Below are 27,115 nucleotides of genomic sequence, written 5' to 3' on the forward strand. Positions count from 1 at the left end.
ACTGTGAATCTGCCTGGAACAAGCCACCCTCAAAAACAGTGTTTGGGCAAGACTGTCACTAGTCAGGATGGCCACCAAGAGCCCTATGACAAATCTAAAGGAGTTATTCTTCCGCTGAGCTCGGAGATGCTGCATACTGCTACAACAGACAGGGTGCCTGACAAAAAATAAAATCCAATATACATCCACTTTTAGAGTTTTCCAGAAGGCATGTGGCGAAAGATTCTACGGTCTGATGAGACCAACACTGAGCACTAACCACTGTGTTTGGCCCAAGTCCGCAAAGAAGAAAATGGCAAAAATGTCTGTGTCCAGATGGGCAAAGCTGGTAGAGGCTCGTCCAAATAAACTCACTGCTGCCACCAAACGTGTCCCTAACAAATACCAACTAAAAGGGGTGAATACTTATGCAATTTAGTATTTGCCGTCTTATACATGTAATTAATTTAGAACAACTTTTCACACTGACATTATAGAGATTTATTTTGTGTTGATCAGTGGCAAAAACGTTGAGCTTGAATCCATTTTAATTTCATGGCGCCACACATTAAAATGTGGAAAAGTACAGGGGGGGGGGGGGGGGGGGGGGGGTGAACACTTTGGAGAGCCACTGTATCCATAGTGACATGGGATACGCATCGAGTGGTTTTAGCTGCAATAAGCTACCAGTTGTTGCATCTCCAATGCCTCTCCGGTCATTGTTCATCTACACATCGATATTTACTCCGCAAGCTGCGGTGGTCCTTTCCCAGAAAACAGGAAAGCAGTAGTGCAACAAACTTCAGCAGGATTTTTTTTATTTCTCAAAGGAAATTTGTCAAGTACATAAGCCTCTGTACGACATGTGACGTGACATCGAGCTAGCAAGCCCACGATTTAAGCCCGTGATTTAAACCCCCTTCAGTCCCCCGGCTAGAACACAAGTGATGTTCCTTTTTGGGTTCCTTGACTCAAAAAGAGTAACAGAACACTGAGTGAGCAGCCCCATGCTGTTCACAGTTGCAACAGCAGCTGGCATGACCCTTGACCTTTCTGTGACCTTTGAAGGCTTAACTGTGAGGCTGTGAGTGAGCAAAAGAAAAAGGCGTTGAGAAATAAGGCTACCGACCTGGGAGAGGTCATCGTGGAGGCGCCCAGACAGAGCTACATTCCATCTTTGGGAAAACACCAAAAGGAAAAATATGAACGAAGGAGCAATGGAAATGTGTTAGCTTCAATTGAACACGGCCCTTTTTCATTAAGGCTAAAACCACTTTCTTGTGATCCCTTTTTCCTTTTCGTTCCCCTACACCTCTCACATCTCTCAGGCTACTTTTTCTTCTTGAACAGGCTCTTGATCTTTGACGACGACCTCTTGACCCTGTCCCCGTTGTCACAGGAGTCCTGGGAGGAGGTGCTCTGTAGCTTCTGCTCCTTTGGCCCCGCCCCCTTGCCGTCATTGTTCAGCGAGGTGAGGGAGGGGTGGCGGCCCTCCGCCGCACCGCCCGCCCCCGTCATGCCCGCGGGCAGCTGGCCCATGCTGTAGGACTTCTCCAGGACGCCGTTGTACAGCGCCTTGCCGCCCGAGCCGAGGGTGAAGGTCACGCTTTGGGACTCGGGCAGGGATCCGCGGGTGAGGTCGGGGGAGTCCTTCCGTTTGTGCGAGCGGGTGTGCGTGTGTTGCTCCAGGGCCGGGGAGGGGCTGGCCGAGGGGGGGGGCGGAGGGGGACCCGGCTCCTCCTTGGGGAGGGGGCGAGTCCCGGACGTAGGGCTGGGGCTCCTGCTGGCTCAGCAGCATCAGCTCCTCGCGGGAGATCTTGCGGTACGGGGTCTCCTGGCCCGGCGTGCAGGGGTTGGCGTAGGACTGTTTCCTCCCTATGGACGAGTTGAGAGAGTCCGTGTCCGAACTGGTGTCCTGGTTGTCTCGTTCTTTATCTCTGAGGGGGGAGGGGGGGGGGGGGACAGCACAACGGTCAGTTGTTAGTCAAAGTCTCTGGGTCTAAATGCACTTTAACTGCTCCGCTCTGAAACCGGTCACGTACCCCTTCCTCTCCATCATGAAGATCTGCTCCTCCTCCGCCTCGGGGTGGTACGACAGGGCTGAACTGGCCATGGAGAGGAGGTCCGGGTCCGAAGACATCATGGAAGACTGCTGGGTGCTGTACAGGCTCCGGCGGGACCGACACAGGCTGCTGTTCCGCGTCAGGGGGGGCCTCATCATGGAGGCAGCTGGGAAAAGCCCAGAGAGAGGGAGGGAGTTGGGAGGGAGGTGTAAAGTTACGCCGCCGCAAAATCTAATGTTAATAACCATGCAACCCTCTGACTGAACACAACCTGCTTCGGTCAAAGGACCAAAACGTTCCAGGTCCTCCTTTAAAGGAGAGTGACCCCGCAGGCTGGCACCTAAAGCACAGGCTCACCGACCCCGACAATTGTGACCGGGAGTGTTTTCGTCCCTCCACGATCCGACCCCTCGCACGCTTACAGCTGAACTGCGGGATAATGGGAGGTGCGTCCTCGTCCAGGTCGTCTACGCCGCCGGCGATGGGGTAGGGCGGCACGGAGACGCGCGGCATCACCACCCAGCTGTGGTCCGAGTACAGGGCGGCGGTCAGGCTCGGCAGGCCGGAGTTGTGGACGACCGGGAAGCCGCACAGCTTCTCGATCTGCTGCCAGCGGTGGAGCCGTTCCCTCAGGCAGGCCGTGACCTCTGACAGGGACTTTCTGGAGCAAACAATCCGATGGTTTGGGTTTTTAATGAACAGAAAGAGCGAGCCCGACGACAGAGGCACACTTGCAAGGGGACAACTCCTTAGGAGAGAACTACAGAGGGAGCATGTTTAGGGGGCAGGCCTATCGTCTTCTGGCAATACCGTGTTGAACCCACACGTGACTCTGTGCTCATTTTAGGTACCGTGGATACCATGCACAGACCGCAGAATACAGAAATACAGTACTAGCAGCTAATAGGAGGACTTTGAAATATGTGCTGTTTCTCCTTGCCTCGATGAATGGTCAAAAGCTGTTAAAGCTCTGCCGTAAATCCCCAGCCCAGTGACAAACTAAGGTACAATTCAAAACAGTGTGTGTGTGTGTGTTCACCTACTTGGCCTCTAGGATCTTATGGTCCACTTCGTCCAGCGATGAACTGTGAGCGACATGAAGCGTACCGAACACAGAACTCCTCTTCTTTTTTATTTTATCTGCCTGGAACCAAGACATACACGCCGTTTGACTTCTCAGTGTCAACAGCACATCACTGATTGCATGTCTTCCATACTCTGCTTCATTGTTTTAGTACATCTTTTTGGGGGGGAATTGTTAAGACGTGCTGAAATAGCAATTGGTTTTAATCCATTCTGCAGTGATGTATTAGACCAGTTGACCACCCAGGGCTTGAATATGGGCTTTCTACAATGTTCATCAGTGAGTAGTCTGTCCCATCTTGTTTTAAAATATATATATATATATATATATATTTGTGCTGCTCATAAACACACTTCACCAAGCTACTTCTCGCAAGACCACAGATCCGTTGGCCGCAGCCGAAACAGAATGCTAGTCAGGGGCAGTGTTGAGTGCTTGAGGTCAGCCAACAGGTCAGATCGCCTTTTAATGACAGCCATAGATCGCTGTGTTTCAGGGTTTGTGTCATTACAGCCCCAGAGGTCATTTAGTTCTGGAATTGCCTGATGAGTCACACTTGCTGCAAGTTAGAAAGGCTTAAAAAAAGCCCAATGCAATTAAAAAGTAATTTAGTTGTGTCATTAAAAAGCAAATTAGGGGGAAAAAAAGCTTTAATTGCGTATGTGTGTCCGTGTTTGTATTCAGACACATCTCCCGTTAAACATTGGTAAAATGCTTATTTTCCCAGTTGCATCTCACATCAAGCAACTCAACCTATTCACAGAAATAATTCAACACCAGAGCCAATGACGCTTCACCTAAATCGGGTTACATCCTCAGAAACCCTCCAAAATCTGCTCATACGTGGCAATGGCTGCGTACCTCTTCCTTAGCAACAGTCAGCTGCAGCTCTGCACTCTGTTTCTTGATGTTGTAGTATTGGACCTCCACCTCGTGGGTGAGTTGTAGCCACATCTGTAGAGCCTCCGGCAATGACCACTCCGTCTGCATTTCCTTCTCCGCCCGCTTCAGGGCCATGCGCACCTGAGGACCGAGGATACAGGGGTCAGGACCAGGGATACGGGGGTGAGGATGAGGGGTCAGGACCGGGGATACGGGGGTGAGGATAAGGGGTCAGGACCGGGGATACAGGACCAGGGATACGGGGGTCAGGACCGGGGATACAGGACTGAGGATACGGGGGTCAGGACTGGGAATACAGGACTGAGGATACGGGGGTCAGGACTGGGAATACAGGACTGAGGATACGGGGGTCAGGACCAGGGATACGGGGGTGAGGATGAGGGGTCAGGACCGGGGATACAGGACCAGGGATACAGGGGTCAGGACCGGGGATACAGGACTGAGGATACGGGGGTCAGGACTGGGAATACAGGACTGAGGATACGGGGGTCAGGACCGGGAATACAGGACTGAGGATACAGGGGTCAGGACCAGGGATACGGGGGTGAGGATGAGGGGTCAGGACCGGGGATACAGGACTGAGGATACGGGGGTCAGGACTGGGAATACAGGACTGAGGATACGGGGGTCAGGACCGGGAATACAGGACTGAGGATACGGGGTCAGGACTGGGAATACAGGACTGAGGATACGGGGGTCAGGACCGGGAATACAAGACTGAGGATACGGGGTCAGGACCAGGGATACGGGGGTCAGGACTGGGAATACAGGACTGAGGATACGGGGTCAGGACCAGGGATACGGGGGTCAAGACTGGGAATACAGGACCGGGGAATACAGGACCGGGGATATGGGCAGTACACAGCCAATATTACATTATATATTGGGAATACTTCATTATATATTGGGAATACTGGATTATACTGTTCTGGAGAATAGTACAGTATATAGGTTGGAATACTAGTATGCTGTAGTATAAAAAGGAAAATACTGCATTAGACTTGGAAATACTGGATTATATAATATATACTGGAGAATATTGCAGTATATTTCCTGTGAAATACTGCAGTATGGGCTGATAAATGGTATTCTGTGCGGTGGGAAATCCTCATTGTCTGATGACAAATGCTCCACAATTCTCATTGCCATGGTTGAACACTGTGAGCAATAACTCTGTTCAACGTGGTCTGGAAACATAATGACTCCTGCCAGGTGTGTATACTGGAGATGACAGGTATTCGTCTGACTGCCACGGCAGAATGCATGTGTGTGGTTTGAATGCACACTATCTTCGTTCTACACTGCATTCCTCTCCACTGTGAATGGGGAACGCAGTGTCCTACATGCGCCACCAGGGGTCGGTGTTTCCAGGCATACAGGAGACAGCTGGAAGGTCCCACACTGGCCCCCTTAGGCCCGGCAACCCTATGCTCTTGTGGCAACCTGAGAGCATTTTATTGGTCCAAGTAATATGGTGAATGTCGCAGTTAGCCTATCAGAGTGCCAGGTGGGGCTGTTTGCTCGCACCTGTCAAACCCTCTTAGGTCGGGTGATGTGCCTAACAGGTGTGGGTTTCAGGGGTCGATTTGCGGCGCCCCTTTGTGGTTTCTACCTGGACCAGCTCCTCCTCCGCATATTTGAGGCGGCTGAGCTCGCATTCGGCCCCTTGGCGCAGCTCTCTTAGGCGGTACGCTTCCTTCTTGGCTCCGTTTATCTCGTCCCTCATCTTCTGCTCCAGGTTCTGCTTCTCCACCGCCACCGTGCGGTTCTCCTCCTGGGCCTTCTCAAGACTACAGGGCGTGACCAAGAGAGAAGAGGGGGGGGAGAGAGAGAGAGAGTGACGGGCCGTGGTCAGGTAGAGAAGGAGCAGTACACTAGGGTTTGTTTAACCCGGGAGGGGAGGGGGGGGGGGGGGCACCAAGCTCGTCGGGTCTGTAAATAATCAATAGAACACCTGTTGCTAATCACCTGTAAGAACAATAGTGTGTCATTTAAAAGCCATCTCCAAACCAAACTGTAAGCCAAACTGTACAAATCTGCAGCGACCGTACCGTTCCTGGAGCTCCGTGAGGCTCTGCTCGGCGCTCTGTAGGCTCTCCAGATCCTTCATCATCTGACCCATGTGCACCTTGGAAGACTTGTTCTGGACGTAGGCAAACCAGCAGCCCCCCAGTCCAACCAGGATGGACACCATCAACACAAAGTCCTTCAGCCAGTTGTGTTGCAGACCTGGGGAAACGGGAGGCCAACGTTTATGGACCGGTTCAATCATTCCTGGATGTTTGATGAAAACCACTGGCAGCAGTTGTTGCCTTCACACACACACACACACACACACACACACACACAGACAGACACAGACACAGACACACACACTTACTTAATGGGGGACCAAAGAGCACAGCATCTAGTGCTTTCAGGTTTATTTTCTGCTTGTGTCGCTGGTCTAATATCTTCAGCTGACCAGACATGAAGGACGGTTCGTTCGCCGCTAACCTGAAAAGGAGAGATAACAGTTAATACGTTGTGTTCTTCACATATTAGCATGAAAACCCAGAAAGTGTGGGGACTTGTTGATCCAACTCCCCATGCATGTGTGTGTGTGTGTGTGTGTGTGTTTGTGTCAGGACATTAACTCTGACTCATGCCACCACCACAACCACCATCTTAAACTGGATAAGACAACATGGCAGCCAATGACACCCGACCTACTGCTGTGACATCATCTTCTGAGTCAGCACTGTTGAGGATGGGTTGTAACAGAACCACCCACCCAAACCCCACCCCCCCCAGCCGCCAATTTATTCTACTCATGTACTCATTCCATACACGCACGTCCAGCTAGCAGTGCGTCTCACTCCCAGTCACTTTAATATCACCCCTATAACTCTCGGGCTCATGTCACGGAGACAGCCTCACCCAGGCCATATTTAAAGGTGAAACCTTCATATAGCCTAACACTGATTCTAATTTCATGGGTCGTGATATAACCTGGGGCGAATGTAAGCGAGCAGGCCGCTCTACTGTGGCTGTCTGTCGACAGGGGAGTATCGTGTGTTTCTCCTCGGCATCATTTGGTGGATTGGTTCCCGTTTTGAGGTCCACTACCTAACGTATCCAGCAGGAGGCAGCATTGGTCTGGTGAACAAGCCCACCGCCGCGTCTCGACGTGGAGTTCAGAAGAACCCTGAAGAACCCGTTTTGAAACCCAATTAGAATTCCAACTGATGAAAAGACGTGCCACCGACGCGGGCCAAATCGTCTCTGTCCGCGCGTAACACAGGGCTGTTCTGTTCAGCGGTCTAACGGCTGTTCCTGGGCTCTTGAGAGGCGGTGTGTTGTAATGTGCTCACCGAGGCGGTGTGTTGTAATGTGCTCACCGAGGCGGTGTGTTGTAATGTGCTCACCGAGGCGGTGTGTTGTAATGTGCTCACCGAGGCAGTGTGTTGTAATGTGCTCACCGAGGCAGTGTGTTGTAATGTGCTCACCGAGGCAGTGTGTTGTAATGTGCTCACCGAGGCAGTGTGTTGTAATGTGCTCACCGAGGCAGTGTGTTGTAATGTGCTCACCGAGGCAGTGTGTTGTAATGTGCTCACCGAGGCAGTGTGTTGTAATGTGCTCACAGAGGCAGTGTGTTGTAATGTGCTCACAGAGGCAGTGTGTTGTAATGTGCTCACAGAGGCAGTGTGTTGTAATGTGCTCACCGAGGCAGCGTGTTGCCGTTGATCCGGAAGTCTCTGAAGTTCCTCTCGTACTGAGGCAGCTCCACCGATTCCTTCAGCCACCGGACGGTGTCATCTGTCGTCCAGTTATGAACTACACAGAGGGAAAGAGAAAATTCATATTTGAACATATTTATTCTATCCGCCTTTTTAGCCCTTCCCCCTTCCTTCTGAGGCTTTCCAGCCCCCCCGCCCCACCTCCCTCTATCCCTTTTCCATCCCTCTTTTCCTCCATCCCTCAGTCTCTCCCGCCGTCCTGCTCTGTACCTTCTGAGGCCTTCCATCCTTTCCACAGCTCCTCCACAGTGATGTGTTGGTCTTCTCTATGTAGGTTACTGTGTTTGTTGGTTTGCTGCTGCTTCATATCTTCTCGAATAAACTGCAGAAAGAAAACATACATATATTATTGGTTACCATGTGCATCCATGTCAGCATTGTACTGTCAGAGACTGCAGTCGGACCGCCACTGTTTAGTTCAAATAGATGAACAAGATAAATACAGGTACAGAGTTATCACATTGTAGAGAAACAGGAGTAGCACCAAATCCAGTCTCAGCCCCCAGGGCAAGCTACAGAAACACAAAACACTTTTCTTCCTTTTTAGGCACTTTTGTTGTGTGTGTGTGTGTGTGTGTGTGTGTGTGTGTGTGTGTGTGTGTGTGTGTGTGTGTGTGTATGTGTGATAGAGAGAGTTAGAGAGAGAGAGAAAGAACACAAACAGACCTCACAGGGCCCCAGGACAGCAAAACAATTAGAACCAACCAAATCATTAGAAAACAAAAATAGAACTATTTGTATGGAAGGCAAAGAATGATCCAAAAAAAAAAGGAAAATTGTTCACAGTGGCAGAATACCTGATTCAGCCTCCCTCTGGTACTATAAAAACCACACCACCCTAACCGTTCTAACATCACAGAACCATACCCTAACCGTTCTAACATCACAGAACCATACCCTAACCGTTCTATAACATCATAGTGTGGTATGGTTGTGTGATGTTAGGGTGGTATGGTTCTAACTGTTAACATCACAGAACCATACCACCCTAACATCACAGAACCATACCCTAACCGTTCTATAACATCACAGAACCATACCCTAACCGTTCTATGACATCACAGAACCATACCCTAACCGTTCTATAACATCACACAACCATTCCACCCTAAGCATTCTAACATCACAGAACCATACCACCCTAACTGTTCTAACATTACAGAACCATACCACCCTAACTGTTCTAACATCACAAAACCATACCACCCTAACTGTTCTAACATCACAAAACCATACCACCCTAACATTACAGAACCATACCAACCTAACATCACAGAACCATACCACCCTAACATCACAGAACCATACCAACCTAACATCACAGAACCATACCACCCTAACATCACAGAACCATACCACCCTAACATCACAGAACCATACCACCCTAACTGTTGTAACAGCACAGAACCATACCACCCTAACTGTTGTAACAGTACAGAACCATACCACCCTAACAGTTGTAACATCACAGAACCATACCACCCTAACATCACAGAACCATACCACCCTAACATCACAGAACCATACCACCCTAACTGTTGTAACAGCACAGAACCATACCACCCTAACAGTTGTAACATCACAGAACCATACCACCCTAACATCACAGAACCATACCACCCTAACATCACAGAACCATACCACCCTAACATCACAGAACCATACCACCCTAACAGTTGTAACATCACAGAACCATACCACCCTATCGTCAATGTGGTTATGAAGCTAAGAGGCTATCGTCAATGTGGTTATGAAGCTAAGAGGCTATCGTCAATGTGGTTATGAAGCTAAGAGGCTATCGTCAATGTGGTTATAAAGCTAAGAGGCTATCGTCAATGTGGTTATGAAGCTAAGAGGCTATCGTCAATGTGGTTATAAAGGTAAGAGGCTATCGTCAATGTGGTTATAAAGGTAAGAGGCTATCGTCAATGTGGTTATAAAGCTAAGAGGCTATCGTCAATGTGGTTATAAAGCTAAGAGGCTATCGTCAATGTGTTTATAAAGCTAAGAGGCTATCGTCAATGTGTTTATAAAGCTAAGAGGCTATCGTCAATGTGTTTATAAAGCTAAGAGGCTATCGTCAATGTGTTTATAAAGCTAAGAGGCTATTGTCAATGTGGTTATAAAGCTAAGAGGCTATTGTCAATGTGGTTATAAAGCTAAGAGGCTATCGTCAATGTGGTTATAAAGCTAAGAGGCTATTGTCAATGTGTTTATAAAGCTAAGAGGCTATCATCAATGTGTTTATAAAGCTAAGAGGCTATCATCAATGTGTTTATAAAGCTAAGAGGCTATCGTCAATGTGGTTATAAAGCTAAGAGGCTATCGTCAATGTGGTTCTCTATGTGGGCACTGCAGCTTTCACTGTCAATGGTATTAACAGTTTTGTGCACAAACACACAGAAAAATGGGAGTAGTTTGAGTCAATTCAATGTTTGTTTGCTAACAAACACTCATAGTTGGTGAACACATACATTTTACAAGTGGACAAAAATTTGGAAACAAGCACAGCGACATGTTACATATGTTTTTTCTTTCCTATTGATCTTATCCCATTGCCATTTTTTTTAACAGGTCGTTTGGGAGCTGAGTCACCATGACATATAGCCAGGAAATTATCTCAAATGGACAACACACACACACACACAGAAAGAAACAGAAAGGGCTGGTTGTCTGAGGCAGATTCCAGATGGATGGAAGCCTCTTCCCATAAACCTCTCCTGGCCATTAAACACTTCCCAGTGTAGTTCATTGCTGACAGCTATGGAGTCTTCTCATGCAACCGTTTATTTTAGAAGCAACACTAGAAAGCAGGCTGAGTACCTTATCAGTTTTTCAGAAAGAAACTCTGACCAAAGCACATAGTCAAGGGTGAGAGTCAACACACGTGTTCATACTGTCCCCCACGGGAACCGAACCCACAACCCTGATGTAGCAGGTGCCACAATCTACAATCTGAAGTACACAGGACTTCCATCCAGGCGTTCAATACGATACACCGCAGCAATCCTCCGAAGGGCTTCCAATCTGATCTGAAGACAGTTTATCTTGGCACCATGTGCAACCACTTTTGGCTCCATCTAAACAGCTCCCTGGTCCCCCTGGTGACTCCAGAAACAAAATGGGCTACATCACAGCTGAACTGGGATGTGTCATCCCTCATGTGTTCAGAACTGTGGCTCTCTCCCTCTGTCCCTCTGACAGGATTGCAAATTCACATCTGCATTTGGCAGGGACTGACCGAGGCCACAGCGGCCGGCTGTAATCAGACGTCGACAAGGGGACAGCACAGGACCTAGCGCCTGAGGAAACCACCATCACATCTATTCTGGCCACCTCCCATTAAGCCTCTCTGATTATACCACAATCCTACTCTTGATCAAGTCATTCACAATTGTAATTGAAGCCCACATTTCACCCTATTACAACTAGGGGGACTAAACAGAGGTTAGGAGGATATGATTCTTAATTAAGAATTAGGATATTGTTCGAAGCCCCCCCCCCAACCCCCCAAAAAAAAGAAAATCTGTTCAGCTAATGTACCTATCTAGCCATCACCAGTAAATTGACTGATATCTTCAAAAGAAAGTGATAACACAGACACACACAAGCATGCATTGCACACACACACACACACACACACACCATACTGACAATTTAAAACCCAGGAACACACACACACAAGAAAAAATGTGCAGTGGTCTGAAAGAAGACACCCGGACCGTGGGCTCTGATTCCAAGTGATGGGGGTAAATGTTTGGACTGTGTACGCATTGCACAGCGCCTCTCTCACCCCACCTCACACTGGGACAGTGGAACGCTGTAAACCTTCTGGAACATTCCAAGGCTTTCACTTATCTATAGATAGGGCGTCCACTCCCCTCAAGACATGTTTATATAAAGACACACATATATATACACACACACACACACCTGTGTTTTATTAGAAAGTAATCAAGTGTGGTAATCGAGTACTGCAACTCTCTCATTTGCGCACACACATACACACACACACCATTTGTGACGTGGATTCTGTTCATGATGTCTCGAAGACATGGAACCTAACCCTACAGTGTCTTGTTGGCAGACAGGAGACCCAGAACCAGGGAGGGCTGCCCAGCTGCCATCGCAGACGACTGAGACCGGAGCGTTTCCTCAGCAACGGGCCCCAGAACGCCCCTGGCTATTCATATTCGGGGCTATTTCATTACACTCTTAAAACGTTGGGCTGTATCTACGACCCACCTGACGGGTTGTCGTCTTAGATACCGCCGGGCTGATGATGCTGGGTTATTGACGTGAGACCCAATGGGTCAGATCAGGGAATGGCTTCCGTTTATTTGGCCACCCGAGAGAGTAGACATAACGCTGGTTAATCAGTTCACTTGTATTGTTATCACATGTTTGGGCACTGATATTGTTGGAGCGTTGCCAAAGCTTAGTCTATGTGGTCCCCAAGTAAGTAGGGCTGTCAAACTATTTTAAACCACTATCTTGTTTAATCTTTATGCTATTTTGTTATCAAATTTGGCCCTAAATTAAGATTATTCCCTCAACAAAACAGTGCACTGAGTAACAGCCACACTTGGACTGCTCGAGATACGAACACAAAATGATTGTCTTGCCGACCGACAAACAGCAGCATTGGTGGCGGACAGAAATGTATGGGGGGAGGGGCTACAGCACACCTACTTCCCACAGCGATGGGTGAAAAGGAGAACCACTGTCTTCCAAGGCTGAGAGAGTGATCTCTGTGTAAAATACAACAGGTGTAGTGGGGAACCAGTGTGTAGTACCCATGGTGAAGGGAGAGACTGCTGTTATATAAAGGGGCTGTCAGAGGTTGTGACAAAGGGGCTGGGTGTGTTAGGGTATGCGTGCATGTGTGTGTGTGTGTGTGTGTGTGTGCGTGCGTGCAAAGGTCTGAAAATCTACCCACGGATTCTAGGCTTGTGACTACATTTCGGCAACTTGCCAAGCTGTCCTTCCCTTAATAAATTATACCCATGTGTGTGTGTGCACGCGCTCACGCTGGAGGTTGTAGCCTCATCCAGGGACATTTCAGCCTATTTGAAGGGCTGCAGTGTGGAGTCCCCCTTCTGGGCTTTTTAATAAAAAATGCTGTAATCTGTAAGTCTCACACAGGCCTTCCCGGCGTGGCCCACGGACAGCAGCCAGACGTCAGGGTGTGGAGTGGAGAGAGCAGAAACCAGGGCTACTGTTAAAGGCACAATCAACCAGTTACACACCGCTCATTCAGAAAGCACAGTTACACTGACGCATTATAAAAGTACATACGTTTGTAAGGAAATGCCTAAAAGAAGTCTGTTAATTCAATACTTATTTTTTCTAACTGAGGCTCAAGTACCAACAACTAAACTCTAGAATCACTGGTGAAATAGGTTCTGGGTCTAAAGGTGTGAAGAAAAAAAGATCTGAACCAGAAGACAAAGAGCTCCATCCTCTGTCTTGGCCAATCATGTACAAATCAATGGGCCACAAGTTCCCACCCCATCCTGAATGCTAAAGATAGAGAAACCTGTGAAAACCGTGGTTTGTACGAAGCGCCAGAACTCATTTAGCATTTCCGCTGTTTCACGATACGCCTACGCTACCATCAACATTTATTCAGTGTGTCCATGACATCAAGGTTAAAAGCTGCACTGTACATAACCCACCTCACTCTCACCACGGCTGTCACAGTCACTGTACACCTCCCTTATCCCTCTGATAAAACAAGACCGTGTGGCATCGTTAAATAGCAGAAACAGTCATAGAAATCTTCATTAGGAAAAAGACCATACTGCTCAGAGCTACACAAGAACAACCCCTGGACCATCATCACAGGTTGTGATTTGGGTGAAATGCGTGCGGGTGCGTGTGAAGGAGGAGAAGCATGGAAGCAGTCTTGCTTTCACTAACAGCTCCAGCCCAGGACACTGCACTGAAGCACCAATGTTAGTGACCCCAAGAAATAAAGGAATGTTCTACATCCAAGTCTAAATACTTCTCTCTCTCTCTCTCTCTCTCTGTCAAAGTCTCTGACTACCCAGCGGGCCGGCGTGTCTTTTCAATCAGGGGATTTGATTAATTTAGCCCTGGCACACAGACAGACGCATTTCACACCAGCCAAAAGGTGACTGCATTTGTTTTGGAAGCGTCTCAGGTCGTGAGCTAGGGACCTGTAGAAAGCCCGAAGGGGAAGGTTAAACACAAGTGACATATTTAGGACTAATGGAAGACACTGTATTCACATGCCAAAGCCATTGGTTTATTTATTTTAGTTTTTGAAGAATGCTATATCTGCCTAGCAGTGACAACTAGCCTGGAAATGCTAAACATTTTATGGAAAAGGCTGGAGATGAATGTTTCCAGATGTTTCGAGACATTCAAGGTGGATATGGTTACAGAAATTAGCCCCTGTTGACAAATGTGTACCAGAAGTAGCTTCAAAGGAGGATCCCTTCCAGCTAGGTGAGAGAACTATTCTTAGGATGAGGTCAAGTGTATTTGGCTAGCAAAACAGGTTCCACGGGTCATAATTGTAGTTGGAGGGGTGACAGGGGGTTGAGGATGAACCTGAAGTGACCTCGTTGCGTAAACTCTCATCACTTCAGCTGTCCTGCTTCCCTCACCCGTCACGGTCAACCCCGTCACGGTCAACCCCGTCACCTCATCACCGCCAGGAAGATAGACAGAGGTTACGGTCATGAGCAGTTACAGTCAAGCTCAAAAAAACATGGTCGTCAAGCTCAAATTGCGGGCATACACAGATCTCGGGGCCGTGAAGACGTTCGGGACTTGAGGGGTGCGGTTCAGGGTCATCAAAAAAAATATACACAAGAAATAGCATTTGACTGACTGTATTATTTTGGAGAAACTCAATTGATTACGAGTTTGGGCCAGAAAACTAAGATGCTTACTACCAGATGTTCTGTTCTCACATTTGTAAATAATTGGTGCTATGAAGCCCACAATATAGTGGACTAAGTGTTATACTAGATGGTGATAGGCCGAGAAATCAGCCAATTAAAACCAGCAATTGTTTAATCAAATCTCTCATCAGAAATATCTAATCAAAATCCGAACCTCAGTAATATTAGTCACCTGACAAATCTCACAATAGGGCAATTAACTTCAGCACTTCACTCAATTAAAAAGGCAGTTTGTACTCTTTACACAGCATGCTGAAAGAATAGACTATCAACTACAGTTAAGCCCAAAAGTATTCATACCCATGCCAAGTTTTGAGCTATAGTGAATAGGTTTCTTCTGGCTGGAAATGACACAAACAAGTGACAAAACACGGCAAGACATTGTGCTGGAGATACAAATGAATAAACGTAACATTATTATTTTTTATTTTTCTTAAATAAAATAAAAATACCCCATGAAATTGTTGCACATTTTTGAGAAAAAGCAAGTTTCTGTATCATTTACAATGGTCTTGTAATTTCCACCATGAGAGAGCATTCTAATCACCTATGAATTGAGAACAGTTCAACAGCAGTAGTTCTCTTATCAGTTACTAGTCAACTGCAAGTCATGGCTAAAAACAGAAATAGTTACGTTATTCATTTGTGTCTCCAGCACAATGTCTTACCATGTTTTGTCACTTGTTCATTTCCAGCCAAAATTCACTATAGCTCAAAATTTGGCATGGGTATGAATACTTTTTGCCTTAACTGTATGTGCTTTATTTGGTAAATCTAGTACGTTGAGGTTCCCCTGGGCACAGATCTACGATCAGCTTCTTTTCCAGTAACCCAAACCATAACTATCCGAAATCGTTAAACTGACCTGAGCATATTGCCAAGGCTGGACACATTGGAGTAATACAGCAGACATTAATCCATAGCAAACTGTGGAAATCAGACCCCAACACCCTGGTGCTGCTTCATAAACTGAGCGTCTACAACCAGACCCCCCACCAACACATTGACTAAAACATCCTTCTTCTAACCTAGTGCCCTCCACCATCCTGTGTAGCTCCCCCCAAGCCTCTCAAAACGACTTATTTCCAACAAATACACACACCGCCTTGCCAATAACCCTTTTTCTTCGTCTAACTGCTAATCTGTGAAGTGAAATCGTTCCTTGAGAAAAGCTTAACCAAGCCCCTTGTATCACTATTACATTGTTATTACCATGAAAGGGTCTTACAGGGTGAATGACAACAGCCCTTTTAAGGTATTTTTTCTGAGTGGATCCAGGCAGAACGGGAGAGACATCGCCTCCTCGCATTTTGAGGAGAGAGAAGCTCCTGGATCCTCCTGGTGACTCCGGGTGACTCCGGGCGCCAGAAACAACATGGGTTTCATCCCAGCTCAACTTCGCCTTTGATCTGTCATCCCTCCTAGCGTGCGCAAACACACACAGACATATACGCGCGCAAATACACACTGATACCATGCTCTGTTTCTCACTCACTCACACACCTTCTCGATGGGAGGGCAGCTACAATTCTTCAGCCCTTTGGGGGCCTTAAAAGGTCTGACTCTTCTTAATGCCCGCTGGGCCAAAACCTTGGGTCAGATTCTGTGTATGTGCGTTTGCCGGTCATACCTACAAAAGGCTAACATCTCTCACTGACAGTGCAATCATTTATTCTTTACTGAATGGGAGAACTACTGGTCTAGCCTGTTCCCATTCTCCCTCACCTTCGCTCTACTAGCTTCCGCCTGAGCTGATAATGTCCTGCAAATACTTCAATGTGTGTTTATGGCCTTGTTTATGAGGCCGTTTTAAGGCTCTGAAGACCAGTTCATGTTGGTGCTAAGCCACAAAGCAATCACACTTTAACAAAGCATTCTCAAAAGAAAACCGTCCAAAAAACTGAAATAACTTGGTCGAATCTCTACTGTGTTCGGTTATCTTGGAAACACCACCGGTCAACAGAAATTATTTTCCGGCCACTCACCTCCACGCTCTCGTTGACCTCAATGCCCCCATCGTTGTCGTCGTCTAGTTGTTTGTGGATGACGCGAAGGGCCTCAAGGCTGAACCGGTCGGCGTCGCCCATGCATGGCGGCATCACCGTCAGACAGGGATCTGAGAGAAGAGAGTTCAAAGGGGAAATATTCAATGTCAAACATTGGTTAATGGTCACAGATGTCAGGTCAAGTGTTTTAATCTATTAACACATTTGCGAGCAGCCAAATCATGCTGCAGGGATCCTGAAAGAACGAAATAATATCCCCCTAGTATAAAAAGCATTAATAAGTAGTATTACACATCATCAACATCATGAAAAATAATGACAAACAATGTACATCCAGACACAATTGATACTTTACATTTAATTGATTTGTGATACGAAAATAAAGTACATGAATATTGCTTTGCCACAAGAACCATCTGAGATATGACAATTTTCTAAATAAATTCGACAAAGATTCTTTTGAACCCTGAACATTCAATGGCTGGGAGCACAGACACTAATTTAAATTCACCACAGTAAAATAATTGCATCCTGTAAAAAAAAAAAAGATGCCTAGGACACCATCATCCAACAGTGTTTCTAGAAACCTCCGGCTGCCTGGTGTGTTGTATCAATTTACCCCACGACCCAAGAGAGCAGACTTTTCATTTGTTGTCCTGAGAATCCCCAAGGAAATGAGTCCATCAGTACTGCCTTTCAAAAGGACATTGTGAGCTGGGCCAAGCTGTCTGTAGGAGCACAGCACTTGGTAAACTCCAGCGGAGAAGACACACACGCACACACACACGCACGCACGCACACACCTATTCGAGATCCGGGGAACTCACTCCAAAACTCCAGCATTTATTTTGGAAAAAAACAGATTTGGACATTACAGAAATCAGGAGGGCTAAGCCGGAAAACTAATTTCGGGGGAAACGACCCTAATGTTGCTACCCTAAATGTGTAGACAGAGCTCGGTGGTTACTGTCAACCTATACTGTGTCCACAAACCCCGGCCTCAGTATTGACAGGACACATAAGCACCAATGCAAAGACACGCAGGCATGTAGGATTGCGATTTAAAGCAGTCCCCCACTGACCAAACCCCCGTGGAAAGTGTCAAACAGTAACTATGGACAGTGTTTAAAAAAAAAAAGTTGGATGAACATGAAACGATTACGTCCGTCATGCTATGCAGCCGAGATGCCAATAACAGCGACTGTTTGTACAGACTCGCACAAACACTGGGCCCATCCCATTGTCAGTTAGCGGTCTGTTTCTTACACACACTATTTTCTTTTTAACAACCCGATTAGTTACATACTGCTTAGGTGAAACAGTTACACTATTGACTGAACAGGCAGGGTCATTTGATTGTTTACTGAAAGGATATTTTCTCAGTAAACACAGCCTCCCCCACACCCATTTGTAGCCTCCTACAACTACTGCTGCTGACTAGCGCGGCCCCAGGCCAGCTATAGCAAACATTTAGGACATCTTGTCACTGAATTACAACACTTCATCGGCCACACCACATTTCCAGTATAGATTCTCATGGCCAGACTTTTCACAGAGGCAACACCCCTCTACAGGGCTACAGTACGCTAGATGCTATATGCTCCTTGATCCTAAGTAAGCTAGTGATTCAAATGGCCAGATCGTTATCAAGGAGTGGTGTCGGGCGTGGGGCCAGGTTGTCAGTGGAATGAGGTAAACTGTTAGCAGACAGCACGTTGATGTCGGATACAGTGGTGCCATGTCCCGGATCGTAAGCAGGTCTCAGCTCGATAGCCCAGGGCAGCTCACTGTGTAGTGGGTTTAGAAGGGGTGAGCGTAACAGAGTTAAGGACGTGCTGTAAGCTCACTCCACAGCCATCTTGATATGTCTCTACAGTTTTTGGTTTGTTTAGCGCTAATGGTTGGAATGTCAAAGAGGGCAGTCAGGTGCATTGGGAAGCAGAGGACAACGGGTTCAGACCTGATTCAGGGGGCAATAGTTTAGTGGATGAAGTTAAACTGTTTGCGGTCAGCTTGAGTGCAACATGAACTTTGGCAATCAATAAAACCTCCTTCCCTTTTTGGGAAAGTAATCAACTTGTGTAGATTGCATAAAACAATCAAAAGACACAGTAAAGCACCTTTCTGTCTGTGTCTGGATTATCAGACACAGCTCAGCAGGCAGAGCTATAATATGGACATCACTACAGATGATGGCCCATGATATAGGTTTAACTAGTTTGATCAAAGCTAAGCAATGCTTTCCAAAGTAGCAGATCAAATGCAAAAAATATTTAGGTCAAATTACAAATGGTTTTAACTTTGTACTGATAGGTATTATGGCCTTGAACCCAATTACTAACATGTTGACAACACTACGATGATTTACTATGGCAAATTCATGGTATTTTAAAATATGGGGACACTACAGGCAAATAACCATTACCACGCTTAGCATGCAGTTAGCATGTTTGCTAATGCTAATAAAATGTATTTACTTGTGAACACTTCATCCTGCTCACCTATTGAGTTCCGTATGTAAATCAACTAAATATACGTGAGCAAGTTTAAAGAAAGGGGTTTACATCTCGGTTGTTGATCCTTGTGGGCTGTATGTGTAGGAAACTGGTTCATGACTGCACCGCAGGTATTCTGTTAACTGTAATGTTCTGACGTTTATTGTATTTGTGACATTTGGCCTAATACGCAGCGTACTAAAGGACCAGCCAGTAGCAACCCTTAGAAAATGATGTTACCGTACTAAAGTCTTCCACTCCTTAAACATGTTTTTTATTGCAATCAAAGTACAAATGAATATATTGCAATGTATACCGATACCATCTGAAAATGTCAAGTACACCAGGAAATTATTTTCAGGCCATATCGCCTTGCCCTGGACTCAATGTTTGTTTAAACAATCTCTATTTGCGGAGTGTGCATCCTAACCTCACAGCAATTTACATGCCGTAGTTCCGCATTTAAAGTGCCATCTTTATGGCTACCTGGTGATCTTAAGGACAACTTCCAGCTAGGAGCATTCCCTACAGTACCAGTATGACAGCAATCATTGGTCCCTTCTCATGTCCTACTGCTTCACCACATCACCCAACAGCACTTCCATTTCCACAAAGACACGCCACGCTGTCAATCAGAGGGAACAGATGTGGGGGGATAAAGCTCATTTTTTCGAAAACCGCACAAAGCCTTTTTCAATACTACTGTTTTGTTTTAGTTAAGGGAAATCAGCTTCAAAAGCTTTAAAAAAAATAAAAAAGAACAAGGGACCACTCAAACTGACACCTCACTGGGTTTTCAGAAAAACAACAGAAAAAATCACATCCAACCCCCCTTATTTGGTGTGAGTATGTTTCTTGCATGCATGCAAGCTTGCTTGCTTTGCTTGCCTGTTTTCCTACTACAATCGAGACATGTGACAGGAAGTGAAGTGACCCAGAGTGACACTGTTCCGGGACACACGCGTTAAGTAAAAACACCCTTCAGAATACTACCGAAAGGGGCTCACATCACAGCACTGTGAGCTAAAAATAAATCTTGGAAAACAGTTGTCAGGATGTGGCTTATGTTGTAAAACCTCAACAATGACAGAGGTCCCCCATTCACATTGTCTGTACACAGATGCACGCGCACACACACACACACACACACACACACACACACACACACACACACACGCGGAATCCCTCTGAAGTCCTGTCCCTTTGTTGCAACAAAAGATCTGCTGTTAATATGCAAGTATGCAAAGAAATAATTGGAAGTAATTGGAAGTAAAATGTCCTATCTGCACTTCTGGCTACATATGAAAACATCTGAATAAATTAAGTCCTGCAGAGTAAATATATAAATCTAGTATTAGTTGCAATATGGGTGAAACATAGTGAAATTTGAATGTGAGTTACTGGGTTTATGAGGAAACACTGTAAACTTCCTGTGTGTTGGGGGGGATCGCGTGATGACATCTTCTCTGACTTCACAGGAAAAACAATAAGCTTGGCGCTCACCAAGACAGCCACAGCGCATTGTGGTTGAGTGGGCGAAAATAATAACCCCCAAAAAAACACAGGAAGGAAGAAAGACGATTATTTAGAGATGGAAACTTCGGTCTGATTTCAGGAGAGATCTGTTTAGTTGCTTTTGCTGTCCCAGGTATTGCAGTGTTCTTTTGAAACATATCCACAACGTTCTGCCTGTCTAGACCACTATAAGAATTTATACAGTATTAAAAAGCACATTCCAATTCCCCTCCCCTTTTTCACTGCACCTAAAAGGTCCAACACAGAGGGTACAAATGTACAGGACATCCAAAAACAATACACTAACATAAATAAATGACTGTGTTACGTGAAAGAAATGCGAAGAGGAACACCAATGTGAAATGACCATCAAGGCTGTGAAGCAACGCTCTGGGGACTCCCCGGTCACTTCGGCCTCTGAACTCCTGCAGGCCGCTCAGGAGTTGGGCAAAGCTTACGAAGGTCGTTGGGACACTGAAAGCGTCACACGCGCTGACCCATGGGACTTTGACTGAAAGAGCAGTGTGGGCTGGGGGGGGGGGTGGGGGGGGTGGGGGGGGGGTGGAACAGAATAGCCTCTCGCGGAAGCCCCTCGAGAACCGCTCGCCACGATGTTCTTGAACCGTCCCGATGCAAATGACTTCCAGTGGACGCCTCCCCCCCTAATGTTGTACTTCCGACCAAATTAAGAGGAACACGGAGAGAACACGACTGCTCCGGAACCCTGGGAACGTTCTCCTATGGGGCCTCAGTGGAAGCCTCCACAGACACGTCACGCGGCAGCCTTGCTGACCCGCTGAGAGGGAGCACACGGTCTGGACATACACGCTAGCGCCCCGACCCCCGACCCCCCGCCCCATTCTCTCTTCAACCTCTGGTGCGTAAAGTAGGGCTAAATGTCCGAGAGGGAGAGGATGACAGACAACTTACCAGACTGGAGTGTTCCGACGGGAGTTGGGAGGGGGCTGAATTCCGTGAGGCACACACACATACACACACACACACACACACACACACACACTGCCCGGCACAAGAACATGTGGTCTCTAGCACTCATACAGAACTCACGACCCCGGGGGGGCACTACATGGGGTCTATATGGCCAGGGGAACTACAGCCGTGCGTGGTTGTGCGTGCCAAGACTCGGTGTGGATTATCAAGAGAGGATACGTCGAGGGAGGGGATCAAAACGCCATGTGCCCCGAAACGTGAAAATAACCTTGCATGCACGCATGGGAGACAGGCCTTCTGTTATTTGAGAGACACGATAAGGCTTATTTGGTCTTGTGGGAGTGTCTTTAGAAAAGCACTAAAATGAGTCAATAGAACAAACACACACAGGCAAAAGCTGGCCACACATAAAAACAGAGAGCCTATGGCACACAAGCGTCCTTCCACAAACCACGGCCAACTTTAAACCTTTTACCGAAGAATCCAATTGGAGTCAGTTTCACACGGCAATGTAACGGCACCAATGGATGCCCGCATAGACTTCCCTGTTTGTCTGCTGACACAGCGCTTGTAATTCCTCTACCTGCAATCTCAGGTTTAGCAAACTTCTGGAGAGATGGAGCTCTGGATCTAAATCAAACAGATGCTCAGGACGATAACAGTGTGGGAACGCACTGACACAAGAGGCCTGACGGCGACTCAGGACAAACTAGTTCTCTGTCAACCATAACCATATGGCAGAATCATAAGTCAACCAGAGAGGCCAGACACTAAAGACAAGCAAATAAAGATTCTCAAGGGTCTACTATTTCAGTTCCTCAGCACAGCTATTAAGATGCAAATATCATTAGCCAGCTAGCTTCAATCCCCTGGGCAGGCCAGAGTTACCAAGAAAGGGGGGGGGGGGGGGGGGGGGGATGTAGAATGAACAAATGCATTCCAGTCACTTCCAATTTGTCTTAAAATCCAGCTGAAAACTCACCACTAGTCTTCCCCTCAGCACTTCTGTTTACAAACCGGAAGAGTTCACGTTTTTGTTGGACATTTCCAAATAAATGTTGGGCCGATCTGCCTCCAAAACATTCGCAAGCAAATGAAACACCTTTGCTTTCAAGATGTTTATGTTCTTTCGTGTTCACTTCCTAATTTCTTAAGGGAGAGAGGACTGAAATGACTGAAATGTTGTCTCTTAACGTGTTCTGATGACTTGAACACTATAATTACTTTTAAGCGGCCTCGATACAACGAACTGGAATAACCTGTGTTGGGGTTAACATACAAGCTAAGCTAAGTGAGTTTTTAAGTTTTTGGAATGAGAGTAAAGGGGAAAACCATCCTTTTGGATCTAACCCCAACCCAGCGCCCCCCCCCCCCCTCCATCGCTATACCAGAACCAATAGAGTCCCGCTAATCCGATGCTTAGATGGGCAAAAACAAAAGAGCGAGACAGAGGATGGAATTAAGCAAAACGCAACGAGGCAGCGCACGGGGGGGGCCTCCCGTTATCCCAAAACTTCCAGAAAAGGAGACACTTCTCGCGGCCCGGCGTCTGAGGAATGCTTGCATCAACGACGGAACAGGAGATGTGATGTGTGCGGCTGACCTGCCGGCAGAAAAGACGAGACAAAGGAGAGGGAAAAGAGAAAGGGGGGGGGGGAACTCTACATTCTAATTAGCTCCATGAACCTCTTCCAGAAATGCCTGGTTAAAAGGTGACCGGTCAGAGGTCATCTCCCTGCCAGGAGTTACAGGTAAACCTTTGATCCTACAGATTAGTCGAGGAAGATACACAGTCAGACAGAGAGCGAGAGAAAGAGAAAAACTTAAAGAGAGAAAGAACGAACGATTGCTACTTTGCCTTCTAAGGACCATAGGACATAAACCATGAGATAATCATCATCATCTAATACATGATAAATGTACATCTAACAAATGATAATATAGTATATATAGTACACCATATGTAGATCTCAACTGTTTGCGGAAGTGCCTTTCACAAGAACTAACACAAATAAGTGTAATGGAGTGAGATGAATGACTAACGTTCAGGCTACACTACATTCAAGCTAAAAGTACACTCACCGGGGGTGTGGTCGCCCATCGAGGTACACAGATTCCACACAGTACACAGTGGACTCACAATGAGCGCTGGCCCTAACGGATCCTCACGTTTCATCACCCAGGTTGGGAACATGAATACCTCTCTTGGGGACCCCATAATGTCTCAACTTCGCCTGCAGCTCACCTGAATCCAGCAACAAAGGGCTTCATAATTAGTCGACGAGTGGATTCGGGTGTGCCCGCGCTGGCATATATCTAACACACGGAACGTTTGGATTCGCCAGGAGAGGTTTGAGAACCACACCCGTGGACAACCCTCTCTCTCTTTCACTATTCTGTGAAACATGATTACTCAATGATACCCCTGTGTAAAACACAATGGCATGTGTTTGCCAATCCTAACAGGCCCAATGGCTCAACCACACACATCTAATACAACTTAAAATATATTACTACAACACCTGCATGTTATAATATTCTTTATAATGGTATGTTGTAATGACAAAAAGATATCCAAAGATGTTTGTCGACACCTAAATGTCTCCTGTTCCCATCACAAGCTTGTTCCAGGAGGGAACTGAAAATGAGCATGGCACACCTCCACAGTGACCTCTAAAAGGGAAAACAATGAGAAAAAAAAATAAAGAACAAACAGTTCTGAAAAAGTAATTAACCAATGATGAAGGGTTCCACAAACTGTCCAGTAACCCCCCACCCCCCCTGCCCCGGTAGCCAAAACAAACCAGTATATAATTACGGTGAAAAGCCATTCAATAACCAATACTATAATTACATGTGTTCCTGAAATACTGACTGGTTATCTTGCCCTGTCATCAGCATTAGGCTGAACGGCAGCAGGGTTAATTGTTCCAGTGTTGTTTCAGCTCTTCCCTGGATTTACGATGGAAACATGCAGGATTCCGCGTCCGGAAAAAAAGAGCAGAGCATTCCGGCCACATCAGCCAGGAGGAGAACGGAACGGGACAAAGGATTTTGTGAACCCGTTCGCCGCATTTCCATCAGACAGGATGAATATCCTGCACAGATACTGACTTGAGATGCTGTTCCACCCCTATAGGCGGCGCGGGCTGGGGCGTCCTGAGGCCTGGCCGCCCGGGACCATAGCCCCGGATCTTTTATGAAGCCCCGAATGTCTTGTGATCCTAGCAACACCCTCTGGTTGCCAAAGTGCACCGAAATGACAAACAGTTTAATGATTTCCCACCCTTTTTCCCCCCAGAGAATTGAAAATCGGAGGACTCCCGGCATTCTGCGGCTGAAGCGTGAAGGCCTCGGCTACATGCCCCTTATCCACCAGGGGAGCCGGGTCGAGGACAGACAGAGACGTCTCCCGCAACACAGGCGGAAGCCAAGACAATACACACAGAGTTACAATTACATGCCACTTTGGCTTTAGCGTCCCGCACTTCTGAAGGTTATCAGGCCTGTATCTGTGCATGACTGAAACGGACAGCAGGAGGGCAGCAGCTCGCAAGTGAAATTGAGCTCTAACAAATGAGGTGCGGACGGAAGAACTTAACCTCTGTAATGTACATAGGCCTTACGTGACCCGGTTCCCTTTCGAAAGAGACAGAAAACGCCAAAGGAAGGTCATTCTTTCTCCTTCGATGTGTAATCCAAGCCTCAGTCCATTTTGGATTTTGATCAAGGGGGCGGTTAAGTGGCTCTTGAACGCACCTGTTTGGCCCGGACACACAGGGCTGTTAGTCGCCCCGAATTGGATTACCACCCTTGTCCCCGATGGCCGCCCACTTTACCCAGAATGCCCAGTGTTGAAATGCAATTGAGTGACCTTCCAGTTGCTTTAGAACTGGTCAATTTGCTCCTACCTCTTACATGACAACACAGGAGAGGTTAACAAGGCAAGACACAATGGTTGGCGTTAGTCAACGTGTGTGTCAAGTCTTTTGTCAGGTCATTAAACCTTAATGTTAATCCTCCTACTTCAGCCTGCCAGGTGGCACAGCACACAAAGTGGCAACTGAACAACTTCTGGTGTTTCTCATATAAACACTTCTAAGTTTTACAGTGAGCAATTTAAATGCCTGAGTTTGTCTGCAGGTCTCCAGCTTGACACCGTGGCCAGGTTAAACCGGTACAGAAAACCTCCAACCGAATGCCTCAAATGTACTGCCTGACGTTTGGGTATTCTGTTGAGCCCCTCCCTGCAGGTGAACTAATTGCTTATAATTGATCCAGGCCACGCCCCTTCCTAATACACTGGGTCCGACACCTGTTGTCACTCTCCAATCAGGCTTTTTCTTGGGTCCACCCCGGCTGATTTTAACACAGTACTTCCATCTTGAGTTCAGTGAACAGCATCTTTCTTTCGCCACGTTATTCTCATCCTCGGGTTAGCATCAACACCACGAAATTGTCTTCATTCACTTCCTGGAACGTCATGTGTTCTTGACAACGGGGACTTGGACAACATGGAACACAGAAACCAAAAGGCTACAGTATAAATGACTGCAAGCATTCCATGCAATCACAGGTAAATATTATGACAGTGTGTGTGTGTGTTTTTATCAAGTTAATACTTCAAGAGTTAAAAGGCTTTACGGGTGCTGGCGTGAAACTAGAAGTTGCTCTCAGATTTGAACCGGAGAACTCTATTCCTACAACCGAAGGCGAAGGAGTTAGCGTATATTGGTCATTTGATGTGAGTTCAATCGGTTCTCCGTTTTTTCCACAATTGTTTTCTTTTTTAAATGTCAGTGAGGGGTTCCTGGCTTTGTCCATTGACCTTCCCTCTGATCGTTATCACAGTGTTCAGTCAGTGCTCCTTAAATGAACCAAACCAGCACACCACAATAAAAGCTGAGACAGATTCTTAAGCGAATGTGTTACATGCCCGGGGGGATTGATTCGTTTACATAAAACTGCTTTCTACATTTGTGTCGAAAGAACGGGCGTGGTTGACGTTGAGTGAATGTGTTGATGGTTTATTTTGGACCAATTCACTCAGAAGTGTCAAACAATCTCGTCTAGCTACCGTCTCGTAACTCAAATGCATTAACCGCGGACGATCTGCTAAACTACAAAGACGGCATGGAGGGCAAGGACAAGTAGCAAAACACGCCTCCGGTCTCCCTCCTCCTCACCGTATTGATGCATGTGTCTGCGTGTGGAGCTGAGCTGCCCTAGAGAAGACGTGGCCGAGAGAGCATTCCGGAGAAATCCACACCGTCCCCAAACGCCCTCCCCACAACCCCTAAACGCTGATCCCCGCCACGTCGTCTGCCCCCCCCCTGCCAAGGGAAAGTCCCTGAAATCAGAGGGCACCATTAACGCCATCCAAAAGAAAAAAAGAATCCACCTCA

General features: G+C 46.9%; 1 protein-coding gene across 2 annotated transcripts in view; it reads right to left on the reverse strand.

Moving 5' to 3' along the window:
• Nucleotides 1-581: 581 nt before the first annotated feature.
• Nucleotides 582-27,115, reverse strand: part of stim2b (stromal interaction molecule 2b) — a 36,955-nt gene continuing 10,421 nt past the window's right edge. The window contains exons 1-12 of one of the 2 annotated variants that reach the window (XM_013140486.4): nt 23,793-23,981; nt 16,729-16,859; nt 8,019-8,130; nt 7,734-7,845; nt 6,410-6,525; nt 6,081-6,258; nt 5,642-5,819; nt 3,988-4,149; nt 3,086-3,186; nt 2,465-2,703; nt 2,022-2,208; nt 582-1,916 (exon numbers count right to left, since the gene is read on the reverse strand). In XM_013140486.4, the coding sequence (XP_012995940.3) occupies nt 1,436-1,916; nt 2,022-2,208; nt 2,465-2,703; nt 3,086-3,186; nt 3,988-4,149; nt 5,642-5,819; nt 6,081-6,258; nt 6,410-6,525; nt 7,734-7,845; nt 8,019-8,130; nt 16,729-16,859; nt 23,793-23,928 (2,133 nt within the window). In that variant the 5' untranslated portion in view covers nt 23,929-23,981 and the 3' untranslated portion in view covers nt 582-1,435. Of the gene's footprint in view, nt 1,917-2,021; nt 2,209-2,464; nt 2,704-3,085; nt 3,187-3,987; nt 4,150-5,641; nt 5,820-6,080; nt 6,259-6,409; nt 6,526-7,733; nt 7,846-8,018; nt 8,131-16,728; nt 16,860-23,792; nt 23,982-27,115 lie in introns of those variants that run through there. The other variant, XM_029117376.2, reaches the window with a different exon arrangement.

This window comes from Esox lucius, chromosome 24 (genome assembly GCF_011004845.1).
Source record: "Esox lucius isolate fEsoLuc1 chromosome 24, fEsoLuc1.pri, whole genome shotgun sequence".
Classification (NCBI taxonomy): Eukaryota; Metazoa; Chordata; class Actinopteri; order Esociformes; family Esocidae; genus Esox; species Esox lucius.